Source organism: Apus apus, chromosome 6 (assembly GCF_020740795.1).
Source record: "Apus apus isolate bApuApu2 chromosome 6, bApuApu2.pri.cur, whole genome shotgun sequence".
Classification (NCBI taxonomy): Eukaryota; Metazoa; Chordata; class Aves; order Apodiformes; family Apodidae; genus Apus; species Apus apus.
This window is the reverse complement of record NC_067287.1, coordinates 16,878,269-16,904,267: the sequence shown is the minus strand read 5'-3', so window position 1 is coordinate 16,904,267 and position 25,999 is coordinate 16,878,269. Positions and strand designations below refer to the sequence as shown.

Here is a 25,999-nt window from a genome sequence, read left to right as displayed (position 1 = left end):
GTGACACGCCCCGGGGGGCGTGGCTCGCCTCCAGGAAGGCTGCGATTGGCCCGGTGCTCGGCCCTCTCCCCCTGAGGCGCCACGTAATTGGCCCCGCTCCGTAACAGGGGCGGGAGCCCGACGTGTGCGGGGGTCGCTGATTGGCTGCGGTGCGGGGAGGCGGGGCGCTATTGGCGGGTGGGCGGGGCGCGCGGCGCGGCGGGGCGCGGGTTGGCGGCGGCGGCGGGGGCGCGGCCGGCGGGTGCGCCATGGTGCGGCCGTGAGCGGAGCATGGGGCGGCGGCTCCTCCGGGCGCTTCTCTGCCTCCTCCTCCTGGCCGGCCGCGGGCTGCTGCGGGACGGCGGCGTCTCCGCTACCGCCACCGCCGCGCACGGTGAGACCGGGGCCCCGGGCAGGGTGATGCCGGGGCCGGGCAAGTGCTTCCCGGGGAGCGGCCGGGCAGGGGGCTCCGAGGCCGGTGCTGTCGCCTCTGCCGCGGGTGCTGTCACGGCGCGCAGTGTCAGGCCTGGCCCCCGGCGGAGAGCGGGAGAGGGCAGCCTGGTACCTGCACGGCGGGTGCGTGGCTGGCACCGGGTGGGGGCCCCTCTCCCGTGGCTGCCGGGCTGGTGGCCGTGCTGGCCCCGGGCAGGGCGGTGCTCGCTCAGGAACACTGCCCGAGGTGCCGGCGCCTGGGGCTGCTGCAGGGATGGGAAGCCTGGGGCAGCGGCGGTTCCCTCCGGGACGCCGGCGCCCTTTAGCCGCCTTCCGCCAGTAAGTGCAGCCCGGCCCGGGAGTCCAGGGCGGGCCGGTGCACCTGCTGTCCTCCGGCTCGGCCCGTGGGGCCCCTGCCCGGGGCTCTCGTGGCCCCGAGTAGCAGAGCTGCAGCCCCCCCGCAGGGCACGGCCGCGGCGGCCGCTGACTCACTACCGGGCGCCCGGGGGCTGCTGCGTCTCTCGTCCTCCGGCGGGCCTGGGAGCGCCGGGACGGGTTCGGCTGCGGCGCAGGGACCCCGCCGTCCCAGAGAGCAGGCGGGGACGGTGACGTCGCGGCTACGGCCTGGCCCTGTCCTCCCCGGGGGAGCCTACCGGGGCCGGGGCCGCCGCCCCTCCCCTCCCGGCGGAGCGGGGCGTCCCGGCAGAGGCGGCTGCGACGCTTCAGCACCGCGGACAGCGCCCGCCCGGCCCCGCCGCCCTCCCCGGCCACCCCTGGGCAGCGGGTCCGGTGCCCCCACCAGCTCCGTCCCCCCGGGGGTGCCCGGGTTCCCAGTACTCCCCTTCCCACTTGCCCCCTTCCCCCGCGGCGGGTTCGGCGGGCCCCTCCCTCCCCTCCCCCCGGTTGTTTTCTCGTTCCTTCCTCGCCATCCGGGGCTGAGTCATCGCCTGCTGCCGTCTCGCTGCTGACGGGCTTGGACCGAGACGGAGGGGGAGAGGAAGGGGGAAGACGCCCCCTGTCCAAGTGCTGCCCCCCGAAGGTGATGGGCAGGCCTCCCCCTCCACTGCATGCCTGCTTTGAGGTCCCCCCCGCAGGGAGAGCGTGTCCCTGGTGTCACAGGGTTCAGGGCTGTGTCCCTGCCTCGTAGTGTCACATGTGGGAGGGTAACAGATGCAGTCTTGCCCCTTATTCTTCCCTTCCTAACTGCTGGAACCCAAAAAAACTGCAGGCCACTCCCTAGAGCCAGGGACAGGTTCTGTATGCAGCCCCCACACAGTTTTGAGGGGAGAGGAGACCATGGCCCTGCCCTGAGCTATTAGGCCGTGTCCCTCGCCACTATCACCACCTTGCACACCCATGGCACCTTCCTGAAGAGTGAGGATCACCAAGCAGCTGGTGATGAGCAAACCCTGTTGGAACACCCCTTGGACACTGTGCTGACTGGCCTGTCTGTCTGTCCCAGGCTGCCTGTTTGACCGGAGGCTGTGCTCCCCCAAGGAGGTGTGTGTGCAGGGTAAGTGTCTAGTGGTGGTGCAGACATCCCTTATTGCTTCCCAATGGTATGTGGGGGGTGCAGGGCTGCCTTGCAGCAGAACTTGGGGCACTATGCAGAGGGGCATGGCAGAAGAAAGATGGGGCTGTGCCTGGAGACCCTCACCCCTGGGATGTTCACACATCTGGCCCTGTTGCCCCCCCTGTCTTGCAGATGGGCTATTTGGGCAATGCCAGGTGGGCTCCGTGCAGGACAGACCCTACTTCCAGGTCACCTCTCCTGTGCTCCAGCGCCTGCAGGATGTCTTGCGGCATCTCATGGCACAAGGTGAAGGGGGGAGCATGGCAGTAGTCGCTGCAACCTGGCAGGAAGGGGGTGTCAGGAATCATGCCTAGAGGTGCTAGGGCTGTCTGGGATCCTGCTGGCCCAGGCACCAGGGGGGCTGAGAGGGACTCCAGCTGATTCTGGGAGGAGTGGTGCTAAACCCAGGCCAAGGGACACAGGGCCAAAACACCAGGGTTGCTTGCTGTGTGACTGCCCTGCAGTCCCCAGGCCTCCTCCATGTCTCACAGCCTCCTCCCATGGCAGGGCTCTCATGGCAAGATGGCATCACCCAGTATGTGATCTCGCAGGAGATGGAGCGCATCCCCCGCCTCCGCCCACCATCCTCACTGGACCCAGCAGCCAGGGACAGGTAGGGCAGTGCCAGCTGCCAGCCTGTGAGCACAGCCTGGCAGGGCCACGAGGGCTTTGCCCTCCCAAATGAGATTTTGGGGGGTGACCTCCCGCAGATCCAGGTGAGTCACCTAAGTGCTGTTTGCCTCCAAGGTTCCTGCCCCTCCGCAGCTCCCCACGGCAAGCCCCACTCCCCGCAGACCCTGGCCTGCCAGCAGCTGAGCATCTGGGGCAGCCCCCACCACTGCTGTCCTCCCCCCTGGTGCAGCGGTACCTGGAGCACCTCCTGCTGCCCCCCCCACCCCAGCTCGGCTATGAGGAGGCTGTGCTCAACCCCTACTCCTACCACAAGGTAAGCCATGGGGCCAAGCCCCCTTCTCTCAGGTGGAAAGATAGAGATGGGCAGGGGGCTGCTACAGTCCTAGCACCATCCTGCTGCTAGTGCTGGGGTGCCCACCCTGACTCTGGGGTGCTCTGTCATGAGGCAGGAGCTCTGTGTGGTTTGACCATGGCAATTCTGTGTTTTGATTGCAGTTCGGCTACCAGGACAGTGCTCACCCGCTCCCCGGCAGCTCAGTGAGGCAGAGCCCCGAGGCCTCCTCACTGCTGGGCCGGGTACCTGCCCAGGCCCTCTTTGGGACCAGCCCTGTGGCCTCCTATGTTGGGCAGCCAGGAACGGATGGGGGGCATCTCTTCCAGGACTTGGGCATGCTTTCCCTGCCCAGAGAGAAAGCAAGCCACCCAGACTCTGCCAGCACCAGGCTCCAGCACAGCTTGCGGCTCCCCAGTGACTACAGGAACATGGAGGAGAGGGAGCAGCCAGCACCCCTGGCTGCCCAGCCACCTCCTGCACAGACAGGTACCATGTCGTCCAGCCAGGCACCAGCCATGAGCCCCATCCTGTCCCCACAGCCACGTTCCTCATGGCTCAGACTCTCCCTCCTCTTTAACTTCATGCCCACGGGCAGCATATCTCTCTGACCCCACCTGCCCTGGCTACTGTCCCCCACATGTGTCCTTGTGCCAATGCAGAGTATTTGACCCGGTGCTGTGTCCTCTTGCAGATGCTGCCCTGAAGAGACTGGCCTCCCTCCTGGCCAGCTATGGCCTGGGGCTGCCAGAGCTGAGCCCCCAGCAGCTGAGCAGCCTCTCCACCCTCCTCCAGCTGCTCCAGAGCTCTGGTGAGTGGGGCACAGGGATGGGGCAGGCAGGGACTGGCAGTAGTGGGTGCCAGCATGCCTTTTATTTTTTTTGGGAGGGGGGTGTTTCCTCCCAGGGTGGGTGCCACGGGACCTCTCTCACTCTCCTGCCCAGGTGTTGCTGGCCCTGAAGTGCCCACAGCGAAACGGGTGGGTTTGCCGCAGGGTGGTGCTGGAGGAGGTGCCACATCGCAGGTAGGGGGTGTGTGTATGCAGCGGGGCAGCCAGCCAGGGCTATCCTTGGAGGTTCTAACCCTTCCCTTTTCCTCCTTCCAGGTGACAGAAGGGGACATGCAGCACAGAGAGGAGCCAGTATACCCTTCCTCCACAGTGCTGCCCCCGAAAATCCCAGCCAGCAGCTCCCCAGGGGACGGGCTGAGAGGCAGGGCAACGTCCTTGCCAGCCCCCCATGCTGAGCCACGGCAAGGACATGGTGGGAATGGACTCAGGCCTGAAAATCCGATCAAGATGGAGAAGAAGAGCTACAAAGAGGCCAAGGATGGTGGGGCACAGCAGGGCACACGGCAGCCGGATGAGTATGGCTACATCATCACAGACCAGAAGTGAGAGCCAGGGGATGGGTGAGGGGGTGTGTGTGGACAGTCTGAACCCACCCCCTTTCTGGCTGTCACAGCTCCACATGATCAGCTGAGCCTGTTTGGGTCTCCGGTAGGGGAGGGTGTCTGGTGGGGTTAGCTTCCCCATTCCCACTTCACCTGCAGACCTTGATCCACCCTGAAGGTTTGCTGCTGCAGGACAAGAGGCTGGGATGGGCTCAGCAGAGTGTGTGTGCACAGCTGCCTCTGTGTGCGGCGGGGGGGGTCAGCTCACCTCTGCCACCATACATCCCCATGCTATTGCCTCCTGCCCACCCTTACACCACTGCAGCCAGCACAGCCTTTGCTGCACGAGTGGGATTCCCTGTGCCTGCCTGTCCCCCTTTCCAGGCCACAAGGAGTGTGAGCTGTCCCCCTGCCCCACCACCTGCTCCTCACCCTTCCACTGTCCCCACAGGCCCCTGGGGCTGGCTGCTGGTGTGCGGCTACTGGAGCTCCTTGCCAAGCACCTCCACCTCTCGACGGCCAGCTTCATCAACATCAGGTGAGGGGAGTGGGACTGCGGGCTGCTGCTGTCACAGCCCTGACTGTGCACGGCTGCTGTGAGGTGGGGGGGAGGGAGGAGGGACTAGGACTGTGGTGGGGAAGGGGAGGCTGCACTTCCCAATCTCACACTGTATCTCCTCCTCCCTGGCAGTGTTGTGGGCCCTGCACTCACCTTCCGCATCCGGCAAAACCCCCAGAACTTCTCACTGTCGGATGTGGCCAGCCAGGCTGGTGAGTTGGGCAGAGGTCCACCTGATCCTGCTCCTCCCTTCCCCCCCAGCTGCAGGGTGCCCCTTCCCAGGGATGGGGAAGAGGGGTCTCCCACCACACATCCCAGTATCCTTAACTGAACTGGTGAGCTGGTGTGGGGTGGGCATTTGTCAGAGGTATCCCTTGGCTCTGTCTCTGGAGGGGGTCTCCTGGGTGGAGGGGAAGCACCCCTCTGACCACGTCTTCTGCATCTACAGAGCAAGCGAAGGCAGAGCTGGAGGCAGAGCTGGGCCTCAAGGTCGTGCAAACAGGAGTGGGAGAGGTAGGAGTGAGCGTCTGTCCCTTGGGGTGGGGTGTTGGGGGACAGGGCAGTGGGGGTGCTGCCACCGGATACGAGCCAGGATGCTCACTGTGCCTCAGCCCTGTGGTGCAGGGGCTTGGTGAGGGAGCTGTCCCTGCGGGTCAGTGGGGCAGCTGAGGAGCAGAGGGCTCTGGGCAGTGTTTGGGCTGCTGTGCTGGAGACAGCTTATCTGGGATGAGCTGAAGCAGGACAGCTTCAATGACCCCCTTCCACCTGGCAGCAAAATGCTGCCCACCGCTCCCAGGGCACTCAGATCTTCTGAAAACAAAATCTCTGCAGGGTTTGAAGGCAGTCTGGGAGGGTGTCCTGGAGGCTTTCTTTCCTCCATCCCAAACCAGGGGGCTGCAGACTGCACCCTGCAAGGTTCATCCTCACCCTCACCTCCCTCCCACCTGTGTATCACGTCTCAGCTGTGGCCTGGGCACCTCAGCACTGGGCTGCCTCCAGAGGACCCCAGGGACCACTCCTAGACAGGCAAAATGCCATCATGCCCCCAGAGAATGGCAGAGCAGTTGAAGGCAGGGATGGAACAGAGCCATCTGTCTTGAGAAGGGTACCCTCTCCCCGTGCTCCTCTGGGAAACCCTGGGAACAGTCTCTTGGTGAAGCAGAGGCTGGAGATGGGGGATCCAGCCTGGCTCTGGGGTTTGCAGCCTGGGGAGGGGAAATGGTGCAGCACATCCCCAACCCAAGGTCCCTGTTTCTCACCCTCCTGCCCTGTGACCATAGCTGTGGGCAGGGGGGGAAGGAAGGGGGGAACCTTGGAGGAGGAGAGGCCACTGACACAAGCTGTCTCCATCAGCAACATGTGGAGTGTCGCTATGGCAATGCCCTTTGATGTGGCAAGTGGCAGGAGCTGGGGGAGATGGCAGAGATGGCAGAGATTGCAGAGCTGCAGCTCAGAGGAGGCTGAGGCAGCTTTGCAAGCCCTCTTCTACATGGGCCTCCCCAGTCCAGAGCAGCTTGTGCTTTTTCTTTGTCCCCTTTCTTGGTCTATCCGTTTGGTGGGAGTGGTGCAAGATTTGGGGAAGGAAGAATTTAGAGAGGCAGGGGGACAGCAGGGCACAGGCAGGCTTTGGGAGAGAGGCTCCTTCTCTCTCCACAGCCCTGATGATGTGTCCAGACTTCTGACACGTCTGGGGGCTGCAGGGCTGTTCCTGCTTGGATGCTCGGTAGAGGTGCTGGCCCTGATGGCTGTCCCTGGTTGTGGGGCTGGCTGGGCCCTGGCAACAGCCAGGTCAGCGCCGCTGGGGGGCAGGCAGCAGCGGGGACCCCTGGGGTGCAGGCATCCCCAGGCGATGATGATGATGATGATGATGATGATGACGTAGGTGATGATGATGCAGTGTTCCCTCGGTAACCTCATCAGGCTCATAGCCAATGGGAGGCCATGGCAGTGAGGTAATTCTGTCTCTGGCACCTCATTGGGCACAGGATATTTGGTGGTGGTGATGCCCCAGCACCTCTGTGCACCTGGCTGTCAGGGGCAGGGGGCAGCATTCTGATCATCAGTAACTCTGGGAGAAGGCTCTGGGAGGTCTTGGCCTTGGAAGTGGGGGAGTATCTTATCCAGCAAGGGCTCAGGAGCATCCCATCGCAGCAAAGGACTGGCATGGATTGTGCTGTGTGGCCCAAGCCACAGGGAAGGAGCTCTGGAGGAACTACCTGCAAGGTGGCAGGGGCTTCCCTGTATCCCAGCTGAGGAGAGGGATGGGGAGGACCTGTCCCTCAGCCACTGCAGCTGGAATGGCACCAGCCCTCCGACAATGCCGGTGAGCTGGGTGGCCACCCCCTCATCCCGTCTCCTACCATGGAGCAATGGCAGGAGGGGAGAGCCAGGCCCATTTGGGAAAGCCCCCTGGGAGCAGCAATTGCTGCCCTGGACCCAGTGCTAGTGTGGCCATTAACCCCTTGGTCTGAATCTGGCCCTCGTTGACCTCCAGCTGGGCAGGAGCTCAGTGAACCCGAGCTCCATGGGTAGTGCAGGATGAGGTCTCTGCCCTGTCAGCCCCCTGCTAACGTTGCTTGGCTCTGCCCCCAGCGAAACGAGGCTGCTGCCTACTCACGCCCGTCTCGCTTTGGGGACGGTTTCCACTCGGTGCTGCTGACCTTCATCGTGCTGGCCTGTGTGGCAGGCGTTGCCATCGCGGCCGCTGCTGCCTTCTGCCTCCGGCGCCATGCCAAGCAGCGGGAGAAGGAGCGCCTGGCCGCCCTGGGGCCCGAGGGTGCTGCCGACACCACCTTCGAGTACCAGGTAGGACCCTGCAGGATGCAGGACCTCTGTGCCAGCATGGCTTGGGTTGCACAGGGCTGCCCTGTAGCACCGCTGTGGCTGAGGGACGGGGCTTTTGCTGGGCTCCTCCAGGAGCTGTGCCGCCAGCACATGGCTGCCAAGTCCCTCTTTGGCCGTGCTGAGGCTCCGGCGGCGCCAGCGGAGACCTCGCGGGTCAGCAGCGTCTCATCGCAGTTCAGCGATGCCCCACAGCCCAGCCCCAGCTCCCACAGCAGCACACCCTCCTGGTGCGAGGAGCCCGTCCAGTCCAACATGGACATCTCAACTGGACACATGATCCTGGTGAGCTGGCCTGGCAGGGGGGCAGCCCCCTGTGTACCTGCCCCTAGCTGCCAAGCTGACCCCTGTCTCTCTGCCCCAGGCCTATATGGAGGACCACCTCCGCAACCGGGACCGGCTGGCGAAGGAATGGCAGGCTCTCTGTGCCTACCAGGCTGAGCCCAGCATCTGCTCCATTGCCCAAAGTGAAGCCAACCTGAAGAAGAACCGCAACGCTGACTATGTGCCCTGTGAGCTTCTCAGCTGCCCTGTCCCAGGGACTGGCTCCCAAGGACATGGCAGGAGGGGGGTGCGGGGCATGGGGGTTCTTGGGGCCATGACAGGCTGCGGTACAGGTTTGCCCCCAGCTTCCCCAGGCTCTCGCCTCATCCCCTGGCCTCTCTTTCCCCAGATGACCATGTGCGGATCAAGCTGAAAGCTGAGAGCAACCCTTCCCGCAGCGACTTCATCAATGCCAGTCCGATTGTGAGTGATCCTGCCCTGCCACCCTGCTCCGTTATGTGCTCAGCCCAGGCAAGGCTCCCACCCTGGGTTAGAGCTGGACTGAGCTGACCTCCCCATGGGCTACAGATCTGAGCAATGTGGCTGCCCCATTGCTCAGACGTAGTTAAAATCCATTTCCTTCCTGGCTGCTGCACCTGAAGCTCTCTTCCCAGCCCTCCCATCACCCCTGGAGTATCCCCCCTGCTCCTCCCGGTGTCACTGACCACTGGCCAAAGAGCGTGAAGTCTGACACCCCCTGTCCCACTCCAGATCGAGCACGACCCACGGATGCCAGCATACATTGCCACCCAGGGGCCTCTGTCCCACACTATCGCTGACTTCTGGCAGGTGAGCATCACCCGGCTGTGCCAGCCCATCATGGTCCTTCTGGGTACTGCCCACCAGATGGGTCACAGTGGTTCGCCTGCCCTCCTGCCTGGGCTGTCACCCAGCAGTGACACCCTTGGTGCCTTGCCCACAGATGGTGTGGGAGCATGGCTGCACTGTCATCGTCATGCTGAGCCCGCTGGCTGAAGACAGTGTCAAGCAGTGTGACCGCTACTGGCCGGATGAAGGCTCCTCTCTCTACCACATTTACGAGGCAAGTGTGGCCGGTAGCCTCGGGCAAGGAGGATGCTCTAGACCCCCTGCCCTGCACGCAGCCCCCCTGCCCGACACTGACACCCACTGGATGCCTTTCTCGGGCAGGTGAACCTGGTGTCGGAGCACATTTGGTGCGAGGATTTCCTGGTGCGCAGCTTCTACCTGAAGAATGTGCAGTCGCAGGAGACCCGCACTCTGACGCAGTTCCACTTCCTCAGCTGGCCGGCCGAGGGCATCCCTGCCACCACCCGGCCCCTCCTCGACTTCCGCAGGTGAGAGCCCACCCGGCGCCGGGCCAGCCCCCGGGGAGCCGGTAGTGGTCCCGACTGCAGGGAACTGATGGGCAAGGACACGGCTGCTGGTGTGATGAGGGTCAGGGCTGTGGCACGGACCGGCTGGGCGGACAGGGGGCTGCCGTGCATGGGGAGAGGCAGAAGAACCGGGTTCTGGCCAGCTTGTGATGAGGCTCAGCAGAGCTTGGTGGGCAAGCAACCTCCAGCTGAGGTTGCCAGGGCTCTCCAGCCGTCATGGGGAGGGTGGGAAAGAGCTGGCGTGGGGGACAGCATGGTCTGGCACCCTCCCCAGCCATGAGTGCAAGAAGAAACCCCTGGAGCCAGCCTTGAACAGCTATAATCCATTGCTCCCCGTGCCCTACAGCCAGCAATGGGTCCCCAGTCAGCCTGGGGAGAGGACTGCTCCCATGAGGTTTGCAGGCAGTGCCTGCTGGGGTCTCAACATCCCTGGGTGGTGGTGGGCTCCTGCCAGGGGCTGGTCTGTCACTGTCCCTGGGCTGTGTGGGGCCATGGAACCTGCTTAGGGCAGTGGGGGGTCTCCGAGCACATCGCCCTCCTCTTTGCCCTGCTCATGCTCTCTCTGTCTCTCTGTCTGTCTCTGTCTCTCTCTCGCAGCTGCCGGCGTCATTTTTGTGATTTGCAGCTAGTAATCTGGCTCCAGTTGCATAGTCACAAAAGTGATCGTTGGCAGCCGTGCCTGCTGCATGGAGCATGCTGGGAGCCCTGCTGGCACCTGGCCCCCAGCTTCGTGCCCCACCGGACCAGCGCTGCTCCCTTAGGGGTGCTGCCACTGCTCCCCTCCCTGGGCTGGGCACCTGAGGAGCAGGGCTCCTTTCCCTGCCACAGCCCCTTTCCACCCATGGTCCCAGGAGCCATGCACTGGATCCCCAGGGCCACATCATGGAATAACCCCTGCCTTCCCCCACCCCAGTTCGGCACAGTGAGGGGCACCTAGGCAGACTTGTCCCCAGTATGGCAGGGCACTGACCTTCTCCTTCTTGTCCTTGCAGGAAGGTGAACAAGTGTTACCGGGGTCGCTCCTGCCCTATTATTGTGCACTGCAGGTATTGACAGGGATGGAGGGGGGCACAATCTGGGTGGGGGGCAGGAAGTCAAGAGACCTGCTGGCTGGGACCAGTTCCTGGAGCTTTTCCCCCTCGTCCAAGTGTCCATGTCTTGCAGTGACGGTGCAGGCAGGACTGGGACATACATCCTTGTCGATATGGTCCTGAACCGAATGGCCAAAGGTAGGTGCAGGGCAGCACCTCTTCTGCCCTGTCCAGGGGCATGTGGGGCCATGTGCTCAGCCTGTGGACCCTCCTCCCACCACCATTCTCCCTCTGCCACAGGGGTGAAGGAGATAGACATAGCTGCTACGCTGGAGCACATCCGAGACCAGCGGCCTGGCATGGTGCAAACCAAGGTACTCCAAAAACTGGGGTTCCCCTCGCTCCTTGAGCTGGGCTGGCAGGGAGCCTCATGCCCCTCTCCTCTCCCTCAGGACCAGTTTGAGTTTGCACTGACAGCCGTAGCTGAGGAAGTGAACGCCATCCTGAAGGCACTGCCACAGTGACGGCGAGGAGCTCTCCCTTCTTTGTCTTGCCCTGTGCCTCTCCCAGCTTCACATGCTCTCCTCGCCCTCACTGTGGGGCTGCTCTCCCTGTAAAATGCTGTCTGTGCTGCTGGCTCCGTTTCCTTCCCTTCCAACCCAGTCCCCCATGCCCCTCTCCCCAGGGACACAGGGCTCAGCCCCTCTGCATCCAGGGCACAGAAAACCATCACACCTACTGCCACCTCAGAGGGGACTGAGCTCATGTACCCTACCCCCTGCAGAGGAGGCTGCTAGGAGATGGCTGTGGGGCTCCCCCCAGCTATCCTCCTGCACCCCAACCTGGCAGTCTAGTGTAAGCTCCCTTACCTGTGCCCATGTGGGCTGCAGGAGTGGGCAGGCGTCTCCGGACTGTGTGGCCCTGCCCCAGGTTCCCTTTGTGTGCTCCCTGGCTTGTCACTCAAGCAGAAGAGAAATTTCTAGAGAAATATAATTTTGTATCTTGATGTGAATAAAGTTCTCGTGTCGCATTTGTGCAGCTGCAGCCAGGCCTAGCCTCTGACTGTGTGTGTGAGGGTGGGGGGGCACAGGGAGTCATCCCCCATCCCTGCAGGAGCACAGCTTGCACCCCACAACTGCTAGATGAGCACAGCTGAGACCACCTTGGGGGGGCTGCTCTGCAGCCCCCAGCCTGAAGACACCCCCCCAGGCACCAGCTACTGCAAACAGGTTTATTGGCTGTCAGCAGAAAGGGGTCAGGGAGGAGTGGGCTACAGCCAGGAGAGCAGCAGAGCCCAGCCCCACTGGCTGAGCCCAACTGTGCTGCCCCTCACTGCCTGCCGCCAGCAACCCCCCAGCAGCCTAATCTACAGCAACCCCCCCACCAGCCCCTCCCCTCTGGCACCCCATCATCACCCTCCCCACCACCTCACGGTGCCCTGGATATTGCTCAGCCATAAGCCCTGTCGTGCCCACCCCACCCCGCCGCGTCCCACGGAGCCAGAGGGTGCAGGGGAAAGGGGGTGGCAGGGGGTGGCCGTGCAGGGACAAAGCAGAATCCTGGCTGGGACAGCCTCCGTGGGCGTGCGCGGTTCCCGGGCGCAGCAGCCTCAGAACACACCTGGGGAAACAAGCAGAGGGGGGGACACAACAGCACCCATGAATCCCTCCTCAGGCCAGGGCTGGGGAGTGGCAAGGAAGGGAAGAAGGTCCCAGAAGGAGGAGAGCCAAGGCAGGACCACAGGCAACAGTGGGGGTGAGAACACCTGTGAGCATCACTGAGGGTCAATGCTGCTGTGGGAATCAGGGAGGGACAGCTTCCCCAGGCCAAGGCCGATGGGTGACAGTGTCCTGCAGGGTTTTGAAGGCACAGGGAAGGGGGTGACCAGGCAGAGTTTGCAAAGGGGGAGACAGAGGAAGAGGGGGTACAGGCAGGAGCGACAGCATCCAGAGAGGAGATACAGACACAAGGCACCAAGCAGAGCCCACAAGACCATCCCTCCTTGCAAGGAGGGAGAGCCCAACCCAGTACTTCCCAGCCCAAGCAGGGGCAGGCAGCAGCCAGGGAGGCACTGGCTGGATCCCCTGCCCATCTGCAGGGCAGGCAGGAAGTGAGGAGCAGGCAGAGCCAGGCCACACCTGCCTGCGGGCACCCCACGCTTCCGGGAGCCAGGGCAGGGAGCCACCCCTCTTCTTAGGTCCCCACCAAGGGTCCCTTTTCCGTCCCCAGCTGTGGCAGTCCCCCCACCCCGGGATGCCACCCACCCACCTGAACAGCAACAAGGAGGCAGGACAGGAGACCCTCTCTCTTGCAGAGGAGGCAGGAGCCAAGCCCCAGGCAGCAAGCCCCCACCCCTGCTTTCCCCTCCCTGCCCCACAGCAGGGGGGCACAATCCCAGCCCCACATTCAGAGAAGGGGGCAGTGCCACTGTTTCGCTTTGGGGGCAAGTTCGTGCCCTGCTGCAGCAGTGCTGCTGGCTCCTGGCACCTCCCGCTCTGGTCCCCCCCGGGGCCTGCGGGCTCTGTGGGTGGAAGAAGGGGTGCCAGGGCTGCCCCCCGGTGCCAGCGGGGTGCTGGGGCCATGCCCACCTGCTTGGTGGTGCCCCGCGGCCTCCATCTCGGAGAGACTGTAGGCCATGGCCAGCTGCAAGTCCTCGTCCTCATCCTCGCTGTCTGTGTAGAGGCGGACAGGCGAGGAGCTCGGGGGCCGGTGCGGGGCTGGCGGTGGGGGCGAGGGGGGCCGCGGGCTGGGGAAGGCTTGCTGCTCCCGCCGGCTCAGCTCCAGCCCCAGTGCCATGTCGTCGGGAACACCTATGGAGACAGGGGCAGAGGACAGGAATCGTGTCCACTCCAGCTCATCAGAGCTGGTATGGGGCCCAAGCAACTCCTGTCCACCTCACCAATCCTCCGTGGCTGAGACCCCTACCAGAACCAACCAGGTGCAGCCCAAACCCAAGTCTGGATGCAGCACCCCTCAACCACCCCAAAGGAGGAGAGGGGTCCCCAGACAGAAAGGGCATGGGGAGGTGGCACTACCAGACTCCAACAAGTCAGTCTGCGGTGCTGCTTCTCACCATCAATGTGGATTGACTTCAGCTCCCCATCCTCCTCCACTTCCACCCGCTCCTGCCCATTCTCAATTATCCTGCAGGCAGACAGACAGACATATGGACAGTCAATGGCCAGGCAGTCAGAGTACAGCAGCAGCAAACTGCAGGGTCCAAGGCCCACTGATGAGGGGGTCTGCAAGAATAAGGTGGACCAGCAGTGCCCTCACCTCTTGGTAGTGATGCGCTTGCCGTTAACAAAGGTGGTGGAGGTGGAGACAGAGCGGAAGCCCAGCCCTGCGTCAGCACCAGAGCTGAAGGACGAGGCAAAGAAATCTGGAAAAGGGAGCGTCAAGGTTGGTGCCAGGGTGGAGGGCATAAGGAAGGCAGGGGACAGACCGTGCACAGGGGGACATGGTGTCCTGGGACTCCCCTGCCAGGTAGGTGCTGGCAGTGTCTCCTACCTGAGGATCCTGGAAAGGAGGAAAAGAAGTGGCCTCCCCCATGGTGCCGTTGTCCAGGTCCTCGCAGCTCAGAGAAGGGCGACATCTCATCTGGAAGGCAGGGCCCCCCTGTCAGCACTGCCCCCCCAGCTTGGAAAGCCAGGAGCAGGGTACCACCATGGGGGTACCCTGAGCCCAGCAGCTGCCCTGGGACCAGAGAGGTGCCCCAGAGCTAAACCCCAGCCCCCCTCCTGCTCTTCACACACCAAAGAAGTCAGCGAAGGGGTCTCGGCCACCAAAGAACTCCCGGAAGACGTCGTGAGCGCTGCGGAAGGTGAAGGTGAATTCGGGAGCCCTGGCATCGGCCCTGGAGCCCCCTGGTCCTGCTGGAGGGAAGAGGCTCAGAGTTAAGTGGAGCCCTGGGTGGGAGCCCCCTGGAAGATAGGGAGCCCTGGGGGGCACAGCTGCACTAATGCCCCATGGCCCTGCTCACCCACTCACCTGCTCCCATGAGTCCATCCTTGCCATAACGGTCGTAGATATCGCGCTTCTGCTCTGGAAGGAGAAGAAAGAGAAAGCCAGCTGCCAGGCATGGGCAGGAACACTAATGCTTCCCCTGACCAAGGGAGGTGCAGAAAGTAGGGAGCAAGGGGAGGGGGCATGGCATGAGCCCCCATGGTACCAGCACTGCTCCCAAACCCAAGTCAGGGCACCGGGTTAAGGATGCATAAGACCCAGCCCCACAGAGGAGACCTCATCCCAGAAGCCAACACCCCAGCACCTCTCCCAAGAGCCATTCTGGGAGATGTGTGAGGAAGTAACCAAGCCCCTGCAAGTCAAGCAGTAAAGCTGGAGAGACTTGCTGCCTCCCAGGGACATCCAGGATTGCCACCTGGGTGAGCCCAGCAGCAGGACATCCCAGGGCGAGCAGCCCCAAGGGTGGGGGTACCACGTGAGACAGCACTGTGGGCTCTTACTGTCTGACAGCACTTCGTACGCCTCGGCGATCTCTTTGAACCTCTGCTCAGCATACTCCTTGTTGTCCGGGTTTTTATCTGGATGCCACTTCAGTGCAGCCTTCCTGTACCTGCAAAAACAGGCAGTGATGGGGCTCCTGTGCCAGGGAACCCCTGCTGAGCACACGCCTCCGACTCTGTGCGCAGGGGCACCCTGAGCCTGCTTCACCCAGTGCCCCACAGCCTCAGGCAGCAAATGGGAGCTTCCTGGACTAGTTCTGCCTCCCAAGCAAATATGTGCAGCGTGGCCCCAGCTGCCCTCAGCAGCAGCTCTGGACAATGCTCACAGGTTTGCTCCAGAGCCTTCCTGGGCTCTGCTGTGGGCACGGATGCATCAGGGGTTGCTGGGGAGCTCCTGGGGCCAGGTGAGCACAAGCAGCCTGTTCCCTCCACTTGCAGCTAGTGGGGGTTAACCCAGGCTGTCCAGCTCTTCTCACCTGCTCTTAGGAAGCCAGTCCCGCAGGGACCTCTGTTCCCTGGGTGATGCCTTGCCCCAGTGAGAGCAGCAAGACCTCATCAGGGTGTCAGGCAGGATCTGTGGGCTGCTCTGTCTACCCGCAGGGCTCCCCTGCAATGCCTGGGCCACCGCACAGGACCTGTCAAGGGGGCCATGTCCCTGCCAGGGGACACGCTGCTCCTAAACCTGTTAGCTCCAGCCCCCTAGCCCTGATGCTAGCAGAGCTCCAAATACCTTCTGCCATCCCTGCACCCTCTGTCAGAGGCAGGGGACACATCCAAACACTAGCGGGATCCACCTCTTGCCCCCATCCCCAGCCCCGAGCTGAGACTGGGAACAAAGGGACTAAACCCCACCAGTAGATGCCTTTGTGCAGCAGAGAAGCCCACCTCTGGAGCTGGGCTCTGTCCCCACTGGCCCTGCAGGGAGCCCCAGCCTCTGGATCACTGGAAGCAGGGCAGGAGCGGGGGCTCAGGCTGCTCTGTCCTCCAGGCAGGGTCACACCTGCCACGCACTTACGCCTTCTTGATGTCGTCCGCGCTGGCATTGCGGCTCACCCCCAGCGCTTCGTAGTAGTCCACCATGATGTGTGGTTGCCCCACGGGGCCACTGTGGGGGGTGAAAGGTAATGTCAGGGGTCCACAGGCACAGCACCAAGCAGCACTTGGCAGCACCAAGTATATGAGAGCACGGGTGGGCTGCCTTGCCCTCCCCAAGCACGCTGAGCACCCCAGAGGTATCCCCAAGAGCAGCCCAGCCGCAGCCCTTTCCATGGCTCCCTATTGACCTGTCCTCACCTTGGCCTGCACAGCCCCAGCTGGGGTCTCTTGGCTGCTACTGCCCTGCTGTCCCACCTGCAGCCCCCCGACTTGCCCAAGCGAGGGGACAGGGACCGCGGCTCCCAGCCCCGGCTTCCCTCCCGCCCCCTCCGAGAGGCTCTGTCCTGGGACAGGAGGAAGGCAGCAGGAGCAGCAAGCTAAGGTGCTTAGCGCCTGAAGCGGATTAAGGGCTCAGCGGGGACCCTCCCCATACCCGGACACCCCGGGGCACTTCAACCGGCTGCCGCGCTCCAGAACGGGGCCGGGAGCGAGACACCGCTGCTCCAGCCCCCATGCCCCGGGATGCCGAACCCCCGCTCGGTCCCACCAGCTGACGGGGAGGGGCTGCGGGGCAGGGCTGCGGGGCAGGGCTGCGGGGTGCGGGTAGCGCTGCCCGGCGCCGGCACCGGGAGCACGTCGGGGCGGCGCCGCCAGGGACCGCCCCCCCGGCCCGGCTGTAAACACGGAGCTGCCGGCGCTGCCCGGCCCGGCACGGCTGCTGGAACTTTCTGTCGTCCCCCCCCTCCCCTCGCCGCTACCGCCTGGGCTGCGGCCAGCGGGCTTAGGCCACAGCGGGAGGAGGGGGCGGCGGCAGGGAAAGCACCGCACGGGACCGTCCCCGCTCCTCCCGGGCACACCGATCTCCGGTGCGCCATGGCCCGCGGTGCCCCTGAGCGCCCCACTCCCTTCTCCGCCCGCCCGCCCGCCTCCCCCCCGACCCGGCGCCCACCTGAGTGCCGCCCGCCCGAGCGCCGCAGCTCCGCCCGCCCGGGCCGCCCGCGGCCGGTGTCGCGGCCGGTGACGCGCGTCCCCCCGCCCGGGCCGCCGCAGGGCCTGGGGGCGGGCTCTGCCGCCTGACGAGCGGCGGCCGCAGCCAATCAGGGCGCGGCGGCTCTCTGACGTCACGCGCGGGCTCTCCAGGGGCTGAGGTGACAAACGTGGGGAGGGGGCGCCGGGTCGTCCCCGCCGGGGTCCCCTCCTCGTCCCCCTCCCATCCCCGCCGCCTTCCTCGCCCCGCTCTCCATCCCAGTCCCCGTCGCAACCCCCGTTCCTCTCCCCGGCTCCATCCCTGCGGCCCGGGGAAGGCCACCTGGCCGGGGGCTCCTGCGTCCCGCTGTCCTCCCGACCGGCCCCGCTGGAAGCGGGAAGCAGAGCCGGGATGCCTGGCACCCTCCAGGGCGCCGCGGGAATAACCGGGAGCGCCCGGGGGGAGAGGTTTGCCTGCCTCTGGCTGGGCGCTGGGATCCAGCGCTCCCCCCTGCTCCCCCCTGCTCCCGGGGCTGTGTGTGTGCCCGGGTAGCCCCGGCAAGGGCGGGGGACACTGACCTCGTCCGCTGGCCGCAGCGGTGTGGCCAGTGCTGCGAGCGCCCGGGGGCACGGGCACCGCCCCGGGCTCCCCTGGCCCCCTGCCCGGTCAGCTGCCCGGCTGGTCCCTGCCGGGAGGGACAGCGGGAGGGACAGCGGGAGGGACAGCGGGAGGGACAGCTGGGGTGACTCAGCGCTTTGCCCGGGTCGTCCCGCCGGGGCGGGACATGCAGGAGCGCAGGCTCCGGCAGAGCATCACCAGCCCTGTGCCCTCCTCGGCCCTGCTCCAGCAGGGAGGAGCCGGGAGCAGCGAGCCCCCTGGAGCATCAGGGTGCCCAAGTGCCCGGAACACCGGGGCTCAGGAAACAGGCGCACACCGGGAGCTTGGATGTGGACTTTTCCTCTGCGTGGCTCCCTACCCGACCTTGGGATTGTGGGTTGACTCGAGGCTACTCACCTGCACCAATCAACCTGTCCTGGCCACAAAGATCATGCTGTTGTTCTTGCTGTCTGGACTGGAGAAGGAGGGAGCCTGGTCTCTCTGCAGGGCCAGAGCTTTGTGGACATCCCACCACCCCTGCACTGCAGCTGGGTATCTTCCTGACCTCCTCTACATCCCTAGCTGGGAAGCCTGGCAAACTTTACTAGTGCCACTTTACTGGCCAGGCTGGGGAGACCCGGGCATTCAGACAGGCCATTCCCAGGACTCCTGTGGAACCAGCTTCAAGACATCCATCCCAAGTGATGAGCAGTGGGCTTGATAAAGTGCCAAGGGCATCTCCTGTGCCAAGAACCATCTCCTCTCCAGTGGATGGGAGACCCATCCCCTGTCATCAGACAGCACTTGATTTTCTTGAGCGACTGCTTGGAGTATTCCTTGTTGTTGGGTTTGGATTTTTTTCCAACCCAGAGCTGCTCTTCTGCACCCAGAAGCAGGCTGCTGGTTCCTCCGGAGGCTGCCTCCGGCTTGGGTGCTCTCGCTGGCTGCCAGGAGCTCTGCTTCGGCCCATCTGCTGAGCAATGGGTACAGGGCTGGCCGGGGCCGGGCTGGCATGGGCACTAGATGGAGCCACAAGACTGCTTCACAGGGCCCAAAACTGCTGACTGGGAAGGAGATGCCTCCAGGACCTCGCCGTGTCTCAGCACCTCGCACTCCTTTCCCTGGCTTTTGCGGCTGACATGGAGACAAGTAGATTCCTGAGCTGTCAAGTCTCAGCCTGCTCTGTGCCCACCACATGGGCAGGCCTCTGTGCTGGGGAAAGGAGAGGAAACCATATGCCATCAGCGACTCGCGCCAGGGAAGCACATTGCTGCTGCCCTCTTGATACCTGTGTCCCACACCCATGAGATCAGGATATGCAGTGAAACGGACTTACACTTCCCTAGTGTTCTTAGGGGAGGCCATGTGAAATTGGGCAGTAGCCCACCAGAGCACTGGTAGGACATCTTGCCCCAGAGCTGCCACAATCACTCCTGTGGTAAAACCAGCAAAGCAGCAGCAGCAGAGAGGCAGCCCATCCCCTGCTGGTGCCTCACACGGTGCACACCTTCAGCCACAACACCCTGCCCTCTTTTCCCAGCTCTTTCCTTCTAGGTCCGCCCAAAGTCTTGGTGCACCTACGTGCCAGCTGGGCTCACACCAGCTTCAAAACCAACACAGGCACCTTCAGGGTGCCTCAAGAAGGCCCTTATTTCTTTACAAATTGTGGGGACTGCTGCGTTGCAACCCCTGTTTTTAGCTTTGCAAGGTCACAAAAAGGCTCATGATTTTTTCTTCAGGCTTTCTGAGAGAAGAGCTTTTGTGTGAGCTAAGCAAGACCCCAAAGGACCATTTTTATATTTTTTTAATCCTGGTTACCCCATCTCTTAGGAAGCCAACTCAATTGTATTATAAAATCGTGCTATATTGTTATGCAACCCACATCTTAAGAGAGGTATTTTTCTCAGTTCTTCACAGCATTTCAGTTTTTCGTTTCCTTGGGAGGACACAAATCCTTTCTCAGCCTCCTCAAACAGCAGATTCTCCATTTTGTTCTCATTCCAGCTGGAAGGAGCCTTTTAGGAGCTGGGGAGTATCTAGGGGGAAAGTCAGCTCTTTCAGCAGAAGCTGGTGTAGCAGCACAGGGAAGTGAGGAACAGCAAAGTCAGGGTGATTTCTTCAAGCAGGGCAATGACTTTGGGCGTGATCCAGCCATGTACTGTGCACAGACTTTGCATCCCAGGCACCGCCCCGCCAGAGTTTTCCCCTGTAGTGACCCAGGGCTGCTGCTTCTGCCAAAACCCAGGCAGAACCAAGGTGCTTGCAGATTTTAAATCAACAGGGGCAGAAGGAAGAGGCAGAAGCCCATGCCTAGATGGGTTATCTGCGATGAGCTCACACACAGGCCCAGGCAGAAGAAGCAGAGTATCATGGCAGTAAGGGGTTTCACCCCCATTCCTGGCATGGAGTTGGGAGCAGGGTGGGCTGCAAAGCCTGGATAAACTTGTGGTGCACAGGAGCAGGGCACACCCCACACACCTGCAGGTGAGGTTGGGAGCTGCCTGGTGTAGATCTGACTCCAAGGGATGGGAGATCCAGAGTGATGAAAAGACAGATACTGCACACCCCCTCTCTGAATGCTGGGGAGACCTTCAGCTTTGGAGGGGAGAAGAAGCTGCAGCTGAGACAGGACAGGAAGGGATTTTGTTGTGGGGCGAAATGCACACCAACACGTTCATGCCCACACACTCCCAAGCACCAAGACCCTTGTGTCCATCTGGCTTGGCCAGGATTTTCTGTAGTGCCTGGAAGGACTGGTGGCACTGGCTGTCTGGTCCTCACCATATCCTCCAGGTACATGCCCAGCCTTGGCCCATTGCCTTCATGCTGGGCATGACTCAAAAGCAAAAAAACAGCCAATCAGGGTGAAATAAAAAAGGACATGGGGCAAATGTATTTTCATGAGAAGGAAGCAATAAAAAGCACAGAAAGGTGCTAGTAAGCAGCCTTCTGCTGTTTCCCACAACTGTCAGTGCCTAAATACTGGTGCAAAGCTGTGAATGCAATGGAAAGGGCTGTAATTTGGATGCCACCTGCAACAAACCAGTGTGTAAAGCATCACCTGCTAAAATTAGCATTTTTAATTCATCAAGCCCACACTGAGGATGTTAATGGACCTGAGGGTCTTATTGAGCCCCTAATAGTAATTTTTAAGAGCTAGGAAAGCTGGGGTAATTCCAGAGGACTGAAGGACAGAAGTCACCTCAATCATTAAGAAAATAAACTGGTTGACCCAGAAAAGTTTAGATTACAGATAATACCAGAAAAAAAAAAATTTTTTTTTGAAAAAAAAGAAAAAAAAAAGAACTGATTAATTATTTTTTTAATACTGTCAAAAAGAATTAAAGACTTTACAATCTCTGTAATACTGATCAGCCTCATGTCAGGGAAGGCAGGTATTGCTGTGCAAACTTGTTGTCACTTCCAACCTTAGTGATTCTATGATTCTATTATTTACCTTGACATGCCAAGGAAGTCTGTTTATTTTCTTGCATTGCTAAAGACACACAAAATGCATCAATAGTAAATGTGTACTTGTTAGCCAGAAGCTATACTGCTGGCAGCCTTTGTAATGGAGACCCCCAGGAACAGCTGTAAAGCCCACTGTGTTAAGAAATGTTTACTAAGAAAAATTAGGGATAATAGTAAGATTGGTGGGTTAACAGGGACAATTAGCCAGTAGGGATGCTTTAGAATTGCCTGATTAGAAGGCCCCATTGCTGCAAAATTTGCTTTAATACAGTGAAACGTGAAGTAAGTAATTTGGGAATTTGGAGGAAAGGGCAGTCTTGTCACTTCTTACTCTGCATATCCACTTGTCACATCCAAACATTATCAGGTATTCAGGATTCATTTCAAGACCATTGATTAAAGTGCTGAAGCTCTCAGTGCCTGGCTGGGATCCCTGTGGAAGCCTGGCAGCCCTTTGCTGATGATTCACCATCTCCAACCAGCACTTGGTTGCCCCAGGTTGCCTCATCAGGCACAGCATTGACACTGCTGCTCGCTCCCCGGGGCACCCTCCACACCACAAGCAGGTTACACCTCTGCCTTTCACACCTCTGCCTTTCCCAGAGAAGAGCTGTCATCTCAAGGAATGAAACCCGGCTTGTTTGGTGAGGTGGGTTATCCATGGCTAATCAATGCCTGGTAACAATGCTGAAGGTCTCCCAACACACACACAGGAGCCCTCGGTACCCAGCTCTTGCCAGGCTCCACATCCCTCTGCCTGGGAGATGGTAAAGCCCCCCTGGCTGTGGGGGGCTATTAAATGGTAGTGTGAGAGCCACACTATCCCAAGGAAAGCCCCACATGCACGGGGTGCCTGGGGAGGGCTCCTGCCATCCTGGAAGGCCACATTAGGCACAGCAAACCAGAGTCCTGAGTCCCGTGGAACAGTTGTAGTTTCCATGCACCTCATCATCTGAGTCAACTCTGCCATGGAACTCTCAGGGATGTGTTCTCAGCGTGGCCATCAAACGCAAGGTCTCAGCACAGTGCCCAGGCTCTGGGAGGAGTGGAGAGCCCAGCCCTGGTTTCACATGCCACACTTTCTCCACACACAGGCAGCTCTGGGTGGGAGCCTTTTCCTGGGTGGGTAATTAAGTGCATCTTTTCTCTCATTAACCATTTCCCTCTGATATCCACCAGCACTTGGCCAGCTGCCAGCACCACTTCTAATGACTGTATGACAATCCCTGAGATTATGGGCTACTTTCTGCAGGCCCAGCTCTGGGCTTGCCCTCAGGCCAGCAAGCTGTTTGCATTATGTACAACCCACTTCTGCTTGCAAAACCCCCCTTGCACACACATCTGTCCAGCCACTGGAGGCTCAACTGCTCCCCAAAGACAGAGAAGAGCTGCTGGCAAGATGCTCCTGTGCCAGGAATCATTTGATTTCACTGGAAGGTTTCACCTGCCTGGCTATGGTTTATCCACCTCAAAGGAGCAGGTGCATCTGCAGAGCTGCCCAGCGTGACTCTGCCATGTCCCCTCTGCTGCCTAGAGCTGGGGTATCAGCCACAGCCCCACAGATGAGGTCTGTGCCCCTGGGAGAGGGGGAAGCAATTGCTGCTTCTTGCCCCATCTCTGCCAGCTCATGCACAGACGTGCTGTGGCATTGCAACAGAGCTGACCACAGCTTGGTTGCAGCTCTTGAGAACTGGCAAGACCGGAAGACCTAAAGGGCTGGGGATGGAGACCGACTCATTAACATGCCTACAGTCCTGTCTGGGGTATGCAGAGCCCCTCCAGCTTGACAGGGTAATCCATACCCCTCCAGTAGCTCCTATCATCACCCAGCCATGCAGAATTCCTTGCACTTCTGCTTCCAGCTGTTCCTACACTCCTTGCACCACCACCAGCTCCAAGAGCTGCTGGAGAAGAGACAAAGCAATGCTGACCCTTCTATGCAGCCCATCAGTGCTGCACATTGCTATCCCCTGAGAGCATGAGGACACCTCAACAGCGTCAGCCCCTCCATCACCTGCCTGGAGGCAGCTGATTCATGCCAGGCATGCTCAGAGCCCTGACACATGAAGTCACTGCAGTTAGACAGCTGCGGTGTTATTTTGCTCCTGTGGGTGTGTAGCTGCCTTTCCCAGGACATGAAGAAAGGCGGGTGACACTGACAGCCAGGGAGGCTGCTCACCTGGAGCTGCTGCACCTGAAAAAGATCTAGTCCTAACTCGTCCGCCAGTTCCTTTTTAGCCTTGCAGGTTGAGGCTCGGCATGTGAGCAGGCCTGCCTGCATCCCTGGGCCTGCCTGCATCCCTGGGAGTGCCTCCCTACTCTTGCCACTGCCTGGTGATTCAGGGCTTAGGACTGTAGTGAGATCTAGAATTAGCTTTATTGTTCCTGTAACATGCACATGCCTAGGGCAATGCCGCAGGCGTTGCACAACTGACTTCATTTTATCTGAACCAGCAATTACCCTGCTGTTGTTCAGCTCTAGCAAAGAGAACTTCTGTCAGATCCCCACCGTGCTCTGCATCCCAGCAGGTTTTCAGGAGTTAATGCCACACTTGTGTTATTGAAGAGGTCCACTGATGAAGATCCCTTGACCCTGAAACAATCATGCTTCACTACCCTTAGTACTAGCTAGTCTCAAACTTGCATCTTCTTGCCCTCAGCATGCAAAAATGTTAATCCCTTTCCTATTTGCATCTGCCTTAAATGTATTTTAAGGCCTTCATTGAGTCTCTGCTTGGTCTTCTGGAAAGTCCCCATTTTTTCACCCTTTCATTGCAGTCCATGGATCTAGCCTTCCAGTCACTCTTGTTTCTCATCTCTGAATCATCTCCATCTACTGCAGATGAATGATGAGGTGCTCAGAGAGCCTTTTCTGACCTTAGTAACATATGCATATCTTAAGGAATGGCAAAGGGAGCATTTTCTTCCCAGTTCCATGCTGTGCTAGAATATTTCAGGGTGGCAATGTCCCAAATGCCATCATGCTAGAAAGGAAGCAGCAGTTGGCCATATGATGCTGGGCTGCCCTCAGGAGCCAGCTGCGCTTTAGGGACCCTGCATAATGGCTTGCTGGGACACTCCCGGAGCAATTAGCATCACAAGGGAGTTCGCTGAACTCACAGCATCTGCAAGATGCAGTCAAGCCTCATGCTTTCAACAGACTGATCAATTTCACTCCGTGTCAGTGCAGAGCTGCCTTTCTGCTTTGAGGTTGTAGTCACTACTCACCCTGCAGCAGAGCACAGCTGGATCTCTGGGCTTTCCAGCCCAGGAGCTGCATTTGCCAATTGAGTCCTAAGTCAAGCAGTGCTTGGCTATATGGGACTCAGGAGGCTGTTGTGCAGAAGGAGCTCCCTCCTGCCTCGTTGCTCCTGTGCAGCCACTGCTGGAGAGCAAACTGCACAGGGCACAAAAAGGCTGGGGGCATATCCTGACTCCTCCACCTCCTTGCCGAACCACACTGCTGAGAGGATTATGGGCAGAACAACTGCACAAGGATGGACTGAAAGGCAAGCAGGACAGACACAGATGCAACCTCTTTGTGAAGCTCCTGGCTGACGTTAAAGATGTGGACTGAAGCCCTGTTCCTGAAGCACTCATCATCATCTGGTGCTTGCTTTGTGCCTCCCCAGCTAGGCTTAAAGTGTAGGGCACTGAGCTTCCTCCCCAAACCCACAGCATAGTTGTGGTCTCTCCTACCTTCCCAAGACAGCCATGTCCCCAGAATGCCCTGTGACTCTGTTTGCTCTACCTGGAACAGCCTAGGTGGAGCTTAAGTCTGAAAAGTGGAAACAATAGTTTGGGCTTTCCACAGTGAAGAGAGGGGTGGATTAGGGTGTGGATGGGGTGTACCAGGCTGAACTCCAAATGGGTCATCTCCTCCTCGGTGTTGAATTATGACTCACTAGCCTAAAATTTCCCTTGGTTGTTTTTTTTAATGTCTCCGAGTGCTGGTGCAGGGTTCAACTTAATTCTAAGCAATGATGGGAACATTTCCTGAGTGATTCGTACAAACTTGTGATTTCTGATGTGATCTGAAAACCTTTGAAGGGTCTTCTTAGACCTGTGGATAACATTTCTGTGAGAGGGGCCCACCTTGGGATGAATCTTCCAGCCAGGGTGAATTCATCCTCCACCATGTGCTTGCAGGCTGCTGCTCCCTGCATCTGGCAGGCTGCTGAGCAGCTAGACTCTGACAAGATGCAGATGATTGGTGCTCCCTCGATTTAGCCAGCTGTTCTTAAGCATTTCAAATAAGGTTAGACATCTGTTTGGGCTTTTCAGATCACATATACATGGAGATGCATAGCTCCGAATGACTGATGGTTCTTTTGTCAGTCATTGCTGCCCTGCTCGTTCAACGTAACAGCATCTGAGTGGTTATCTTCTCAGTGAGCAGGCATTTGCAGCAATGACTAATCAGGGACATTTTATCCTCAGCTCTACTAAAATGATGTATAAACTGATCCAGGCATCTCTTGGAGAAGTATCAGAGTGTTTTACACCCTGAGGTGACACCAGATTGTCATAAAAATCTTCCAGGGTTGGGTGAACAATATAAGCCTTGCATGCCTAGAAATGCTGCTCCCTGCCTAGCTCTGATGCTTATGCTTCCAACCACTGCTGCAAACCTTTCATGCTATAAACACCCCAGAGTTAATTGGCACGTGGAATTAAGAAGGATGCTAGGAGTCACCCAGTCAGAAGTGATGCCTTGGCATCCGGCATGCATTTCTGTGAGCACCTTGGCAAAGATTTTCACAGGGAAAGATGATCCCATTGCTCCTTTTCACACCAGTTCACTTCTGGGTCTCAAATTTTGTTGCCTCAGTGCTACCAATTATTCTCTCACTCTCATGGACTGTCTGCATCAGCATGGTCCATGTTATCTAGTGATTTCTGAGGTCACTCAAAGGACATTTATACCACAGGGAGGAGTTTAGGTATTTCCAG

The 25,999-nt window shown here is 60.0% G+C and overlaps 2 protein-coding genes across 6 annotated transcripts in view; one reads left to right on the top strand and one right to left on the bottom strand.

The window, feature by feature from the left end:
* Positions 1-255: 255 nt before the first annotated feature.
* Positions 256-11,494, top strand: PTPRN (protein tyrosine phosphatase receptor type N). Its single transcript, XM_051622760.1, has 23 exons — positions 256-373; positions 1,874-1,924; positions 2,117-2,230; positions 2,492-2,597; positions 2,732-2,930; positions 3,113-3,437; positions 3,643-3,759; positions 3,893-3,972; positions 4,054-4,340; positions 4,792-4,878; positions 5,032-5,111; positions 5,348-5,412; positions 7,492-7,704; positions 7,816-8,025; positions 8,105-8,252; positions 8,414-8,487; positions 8,776-8,853; positions 8,987-9,106; positions 9,214-9,380; positions 10,412-10,465; positions 10,584-10,648; positions 10,751-10,824; positions 10,903-11,494. Exons 1-23 carry the CDS (start codon positions 271-273, stop codon positions 10,972-10,974), a joined length of 2,889 nt encoding a protein of 962 aa, XP_051478720.1. The 5' UTR covers positions 256-270; the 3' UTR covers positions 10,975-11,494.
* A 173-nt stretch (positions 11,495-11,667) lies between these two features.
* The window catches only part of DNAJB2 (DnaJ heat shock protein family (Hsp40) member B2), a 158,062-nt gene continuing 143,730 nt past the window's right edge, over positions 11,668-25,999 (bottom strand). Inside the window, exons 1-10 of one of the 5 annotated variants that reach the window (XM_051622787.1) lie at positions 16,961-17,054; positions 15,932-16,021; positions 14,917-15,026; positions 14,441-14,494; positions 14,206-14,325; positions 13,961-14,050; positions 13,727-13,832; positions 13,524-13,594; positions 13,039-13,260; positions 11,668-12,070 (exon numbers count right to left, since the gene is read on the bottom strand). In XM_051622787.1, coding sequence (XP_051478747.1) covers positions 12,060-12,070; positions 13,039-13,260; positions 13,524-13,594; positions 13,727-13,832; positions 13,961-14,050; positions 14,206-14,325; positions 14,441-14,494; positions 14,917-15,026; positions 15,932-15,996 — 849 coding nt within the window. In that variant the 5' untranslated portion in view covers positions 15,997-16,021; positions 16,961-17,054 and the 3' untranslated portion in view covers positions 11,668-12,059. Of the gene's footprint in view, positions 13,261-13,523; positions 13,595-13,726; positions 13,833-13,960; positions 14,051-14,205; positions 14,326-14,440; positions 14,495-14,916; positions 15,027-15,931; positions 16,022-16,960; positions 17,083-17,556; positions 17,652-25,999 lie in introns of those variants that run through there. The other 4 variants (XM_051622788.1, XM_051622785.1, XM_051622790.1 and 1 more) reach the window with 4 other exon arrangements.

Coding starts and splice junctions, on each gene's coding strand:
- PTPRN (XM_051622760.1), top strand. CDS start 271: ATGGGGCGGCGGCTCCTCCGGGCGCTTCTCTGCCTCCTCCTCCTGGCC. Junction 2,931..3,112: donor ACCCCTACTCCTACCACAAG/GTAAGCCATGGG, acceptor TTTTGATTGCAG/TTCGGCTACCAGGACAGTGC. Junction 10,825..10,902: donor CTGGCATGGTGCAAACCAAG/GTACTCCAAAAA, acceptor CCTCTCCCTCAG/GACCAGTTTGAGTTTGCACT.